Source organism: Monoraphidium neglectum, assembly GCF_000611645.1.
Source record: "Monoraphidium neglectum strain SAG 48.87 unplaced genomic scaffold scaffold01311, whole genome shotgun sequence".
Taxonomy (NCBI): Eukaryota; Viridiplantae; Chlorophyta; class Chlorophyceae; order Sphaeropleales; family Selenastraceae; genus Monoraphidium; species Monoraphidium neglectum.
Genome location: NW_014012317.1, coordinates 9,577 through 15,337, shown reverse-complemented (window position 1 = coordinate 15,337; position 5,761 = coordinate 9,577). Strand labels below are relative to the sequence as shown.

The 5,761-nt window shown below is 68.0% G+C and overlaps 2 protein-coding genes across 2 annotated transcripts in view; one reads left to right on the top strand and one right to left on the bottom strand.

Moving 5' to 3' along the window:
• Positions 1–166: 166 nt before the first annotated feature.
• Positions 167–3,201, top strand: MNEG_7431 (hypothetical protein; the record flags this gene model as incomplete). Its single annotated transcript, XM_014044100.1, has 6 exons — positions 167–580; positions 933–1,091; positions 1,371–1,743; positions 2,013–2,155; positions 2,460–2,903; positions 3,097–3,201. The coding sequence occupies 6 exons, from the start codon at positions 167–169 to the stop codon at positions 3,199–3,201; spliced, it is 1,638 nt and encodes a 545-aa protein (XP_013899554.1).
• A 1,314-nt stretch (positions 3,202–4,515) lies between these two features.
• Positions 4,516–5,761, bottom strand: part of MNEG_7430 (hypothetical protein) — a gene marked incomplete at both ends in the record, with an annotated part of 1,766 nt that continues 520 nt past the window's right edge. The window contains one exon of the mRNA XM_014044099.1: positions 4,516–5,727. Coding sequence (XP_013899553.1) covers positions 4,516–5,727 — 1,212 coding nt within the window. The remainder of the gene's footprint in view (positions 5,728–5,761) is intronic.

Sequence of the window (5,761 nt, the reverse complement as noted above, 5' to 3'; positions counted from 1 at the left end):
CTCGCCCACGCTGCCGCCCCCTTCCCCGCCCGCCGCGGCGCCCTCTCCGCCGCCCGCGCCCGCGCCGGCCCAGGCGCCGGCGCCGACGCCGGCGGCGCCAGCACCCGCAGCCCAGCCCAGCCCGCCCCCCAAAGAGCCGTCACCTGGCGAGGCTCAAAAGTCGCAGATGCACGCTGCTGGGCACAAGGCCACAGACGAACCCGGCCACGCGGCCAAGCAGCACCCGGCCCCTGGCGCCAAGGACGCCGCCGCCAAGGACGTTGCCGCCAAGGATGCCCCCTCCAAGTATGCAGAGGGTGCGGCCGCCTCCCCCTCGCCGGCGGCCAAGGCGGCAGGCGCGGCCATCAGCAGCGCGCCGGTCTGTGCCTGCGCGCTGCAAGGGTTTGCGTCAAAGGAGTGCACCGAGGCGCTCGACGCGCGCTGCAAGGAGAAGGGCGGCGACAAGGAGGCAAAGGTCGCGTGCGAGGCCGCGCCCAAGGCGGCCACCAACTCGACGGCGGCGGCGGTGTTGGCGTCGTTCCTGGCGGGGCAGTGCTTTGAGGGGCAGGGCCTGGATGTGTCGCCGTGCCAGTGCTACCGGGTGGGCACGCGTGCGTGTGTGTATGTGTATGCACGGCTGTGCGTGCGCGCGCACGTGTGTGCATGCGCGCGCACGTGTGTGCGTGCGCACGCACGTGTGTGCATGCGCGCGCACATGTGTGCGTGCACGTGTGTGTTTCTGAACATGCCAACATGTGCGTGAGCCACTGCGCCTTGCTTTAGTGCTTGAGTTTGGCCGGCGTGCGTCTCTTTCACACCTGCAAATGCCCCAAGTCAATGACCACCTGAAGTTGCGCGGGGCGCAAGCCTACTCCAGCCCTCTGACATCATCGCCCACCTGCGCCCCCCAGAACACCCGTTCTCCCTGCCTTGCACCCTCAATCCTCCCGCAGGACCCCAACTCCAACGACTGCGCCAAGGCACGCCTCAACCTCTGCATAAAGCAGGACAAGCTCTGCGCGCCCTTCCAGCCTGGGTCCGACCCCGCCGCTGCGGTCGCTTTTGGCCGCGCCAGCTGCCCGGTGGCGGTCCCTGACAAGGACGGCGTTCTGGTGCGCGCTCAATTGTTTGACACGCACGTGTCTGGTGTTGTTGGAACGCTTTGTTGGGTGTAGTATCGGTCGAGGGCTGTCGGCGGCGCGGCGCAGGGTGCGGCGAGCGTGCGTGAGGGCCCCTTGCGCGGTGAATTTCAAGGGCAAGGAGCTGCTTGCGACCGAGGCTGCAGCGCGCGCGCGAGCTTGCCCATCCCCCGCCACCAGCCATTGCCCACGCGACGTCGTCACACTCCGACGTCGCGGCACACACACACCCGCGCGCCCGCCGCCCTGCAGGCAAACCTCTCGTTCTCCGGCCTGGGCTTTGACGAATGGACCCCGAAACTCACCTCCGGCATCGCCGCGGCCCTCTCCGCGGCCGCGGGCGTCCCCGCCCCGTCGGTCTCGCTGCTGGACGTCCGCCCCGCGGCCCCCGCCGCCCCAGCCGCCCCAGCCGCCCCAGCCGCCGCCGGCGCCGCCACGCGCCGCTTGCTCGCCGCTGCGCCGTCGGACGGCAGCGTGGAGGCAGTCTACTGGTTGACCACGCCGCAGCCGGACGCGGTCGCTGCGCGGATCACGGCGGCGGCGGCGGACGGGAGCTTGAGCAAGGAGCTGGCCGCCAACGGCGTGACGCACCGGCCGACGCTGCAGCTGAGGCCCGTCTTCAAGCGTGAGGGGGGCGGTTGGTCCGCGCGGAGGGGGCGCAGAAGGGGTCTGCCGCGTGGGAGGATGTGGGATATGTCTGCGTAATCGCTTGGGCCGGGGCCTTGGGCCCGGCCCCGCTGGGTCACGGCACGTGTCCCAAAGGGGAAGCAAACAGGAAGCTTGGGTTGACATCAACGCGGGAGGCCCGCCGCCAGTCTCAAGCCTTGCCAGTGCTCTGTTCCTCATTGACGCTCGCACACGCTCCACCGCTCTTCACGGCACGCCCGCGCGCAGGCGCCCCGCAAGGCAGCAGCTTCCCCCTGTGGGCGCTGGCCCCCATCATCGTGGGCAGCCTGTTGGTGATCGCCCTCATCGTCCTGGCCGCCATCCTGCTCAAGCGGCGGCGCGAGCGCAGGGTCAGGCGGCTCGCCAAGACGGTGCGCGCCAAGACGGGGCAGGGGCTCTGTGTGGGGCCCGGCGGCCTGGCCTCTGAACGCTGTGGGGTGATACAAGGCCTGCCGCAAACCCCCTTGGCTTGATTATGCTCACTGGGTTCCAGCTGCGGTCCTATGACCTTCATGCGTTTCTAGGCCCCTTCCTTGCACCTAGAGGCCAGCCAGTGCAATCTTTGACCGCAGGTGCAATCGTTGACCGCCCGTGCAACCTTTTACCGCCACCGCAATCTTTGACCGCCACTGCAACCTTTGACCGCCGCAACCTCAACTCGACCCCTCTGAAAAGGAGACATTCGACCCAGCCTCGGTCGCCGTGGGCACCCCGCCTGGCCCGACCCTCCGCAGCACCAAGGGAGTGGACCCCCCGCCTGGCTACAAGGCCCCCGGCCCCGAGCCCGCCGCCGGCGCCGCGGAGCTGCCCATCAGCCGGCACGCCCCCGCGACCTTGTACGAGCCCTCGCTGCCGGTGTCGCCCGTCGCGGCGCGCACGCCGTCGGCGCGCACGCTATCGGCGCGCACGCCGGCCGCCGGCGCCGCGGCGGCGGCGACGTTGGGGGCGGGGGTCGCGGCGTCCTCGGCGGGCTCTGCGGGGGCCGCGTCGTCAGCGGCGGCCGCGGCGTCGGCGGCGGGCGCCAGCGGGCCCTTGTCGAGCATGACGAGCAGCAGCAGGGGCCCCCAGAAGGAGGAGAGGGCCAAGTTTTGGGCTCAGTTCCAGGAGACGTGGTCCCAGGTGGGGCTGCACCGCAAATCTTGTAGAGCAGCGCCCTGTGGGGTCCACAAAGGCATCGGCTGAATTGCAACTGTATGGCACGAGCCTGCGGCCGGCCCCCCTGCCCGGGCGGCGTCGTAACTCCCACCGCCCGCTCAACCCATGCCGCTGCTGATCCTCGCGTCCGTCCAACGCACAAACAAATGAATCCAAGGTGCGTGAGACCACCAAGCGCCTGAAGGACGACTCGGACCCGGGCACACCCAGCACTGGCACCAACTGGACCGACACCACGGGGCAGGGCACTGAGAGGAAGTAGCCAGGATGTATGATCTGGTTTCGCCAAGCTGACCCCGTCTGAGCTGATGCAAGCTGCTCTGAGCCGTTTCAAGCTGACTGACCAACGTCTTAACCAACGTCTCATGCAACGGCCGCTGCGACTGCTGACCTCGGTGGTTGACTTTTTTCTGGCGCAGACCTTGCCGCGAGATTTTTGAAAGCGTGGGCGCCGCCGGTTTTGCCTGCAATCTCTCCCCTATTGCCGCTATGCGCACGGGCCCGGGCCCGTGCAGTGGAGCGGAGCATTTACCTCTGCCATCGTCATTGCTATGCCGCATCAAATCCATGCTTGCATCATGCGTTTGTGCCGCATCACCACGCGTCACAAACCCGCACACCTGACTCACTTGAGAGCAGCGTCACTGCGACGCACACACCCACGCACCCACTCACGTGATCAACGCTGATTGGATAGGAAACATTATGAAAAGTGAAGATAATGGGAACTCCAGTCCTGTATCCCAGATATTCTGCAGGAGCCTTGGTTGCGCGTGGAGGCTGCTGCTCGCAGTTCGTGGCTCTGCCGTTGACTCAGACTTTCTCTTTTGGATGTCATGAGTCACCCTAATATGTATGTGTCTGTAAAATATGCAACCACAGGTTACATCGCCAATGCTCACCTGATCGTTTCGCTATAACAGGCTGGGGAGCGCTCAGCATCTAACTCAGCTGCCTTAATCGACCCTGCTGGGGAGTATGTGCACTTGGGAGTGGAACAGGGCCGTCGCTGCTGCGTGCCACGTGAACGCTGCTTCAAAGCAAGCAGAGCGCAACGTCAGCGACTCAGGTTAGGTCTTAGCAAGCCAGGCAGAACAGTCCTGCCAAAAAAACGAAATGCAGCTGGCTGGATGACAATGAGCACAGCTGTTGCAAAAACGTGGCGACCGTATACAAGTGCAGCGCCACAACTGTACACGGACATGCTCCCCGTCCCGCACCGCACCGTCACCGCCACACGTGCGTGAGGGCCCCTGCTCGCCTCGGGACCGCCGGCAGCATGGTCTGGAGACACATCCCCACGAGCCAAGAACAAGGGCCGGCCCACTAACATCATGGTTGGGTTGCGATGGTGGGCAAGCAAGGCGAGCTATTGCGTCGAAGCAGCAGGGCTGTGGTGTACAGTGACAAGACAAGACCAGGTGGGTGCCGAGGGTTTAGGGTTTAGCTGTGCCAAAGCTAAGCCGCAGTGTGCTGAGCGAAGCTATTTTGAAAAGGGTCGTGCACAGCCAAGCGGTGCTGCACCCATATTGTGCATACCATTGCCTGATGGCAGGAACTGCTCTCATGTGTGCGATTAGTCCAGCCACGAGTCAATGTTGAACGCCCGCAGCCCCGGCAGCCGCACCGCTGTCGCCGCCTGCTCTTGGCCCATCACCAGTAGCCCTCCCCCGCCCGCCCCGCCCCCGACGATCGCAAAGTTCGCGACCCCCTCCGCGCGCGCGCCGCCGCCGGCCCCCGGCCGCACGCGCAGCAGCAGGCGGCCGGTGTCGGGCTCGTACGCCGAGACGCCGTCCCCCTCTCCGCTCCAGAGCCGCCCGTCGGCGTCGCAGTGCAGCCCGTCGGGCGCGCCGACGTCGGCGACGGCAAACATCCGCCTGTTGTCCAGGACGACGCTCGGGGGCGAGGCACCAGCAAAGACCAGGTCAAACGCGTAGACCGCGGCCGGCCGGCTGCTCCAGGTCCTCAGCGGCGGCCCCGCCATCGCAGTGTCTATCAGGCCGTTGGAGACGGTGCCGCCCCCGCTGACATAACCGGTGTCTGAGATGTATGCCGTGCGGCGGTCCGGGGATATCGCCAGCCCGTTCGGCCGCACAAACCCGCCGGCCACCACCCGCGCCGGCCCCACCGCCTCGGGCCACCAGCGACGCCGGGCGGCCGAGGCCGCGGCCGGGCCGGGCCCGGGCGTCGGCGGAAGGCGGAGGGTCACCGCCCATACATACTCGCCCACGTCGGGCTCGCCCGTCCTGAACTGCTGGTCGAAGCCGTATGCGGGGTCCGAAAACAGCGCCACCGCGTAGCGCCCGCTCGTCGCGTTTGCGCCCGCGGGCTGCGCCCTGGAAGGCAGGGGGACAATGACGACGTCGTTGGGTGAGGAGAAGCGCCCGCCGCCGGCGCCGACGCGCGACACAACGTCCTTGACCTCGCCGGTCGCAACATTGAGCGCCGCCAGCCCGCCGCCGCGCCGGCCCTGCCCTTGGTAGTCGATCAGCACGACGGCGCCGCCGGTGCCGGGGACGAGCGTGCCGCCGTTGGCCATTGGCGCGGCGTCGGGCGGGGACGGCCGCAGGACCGGCTTTGGGGCGGCAGCGCCGGTCGGGTCGACGAGGGTGAGGGACACGCTCTGGTTTGGGGTGGAGAGGTCGCCCAGGCGGTTGCTGGTGAAGAGCACGGTGTGGGGGCCGGGGAAGCCGCGCAGCCACACGGCGGCCTCGTGGAACAGCGGCGGCGGCGGCGGCTGCTTCTGCAGAAGCCCGGCGGCGCCGCCGGCGCGCGGGGGCGCGCGGGACTGCGCCGCCACAAACACCCGCGGCAGGGGCGGG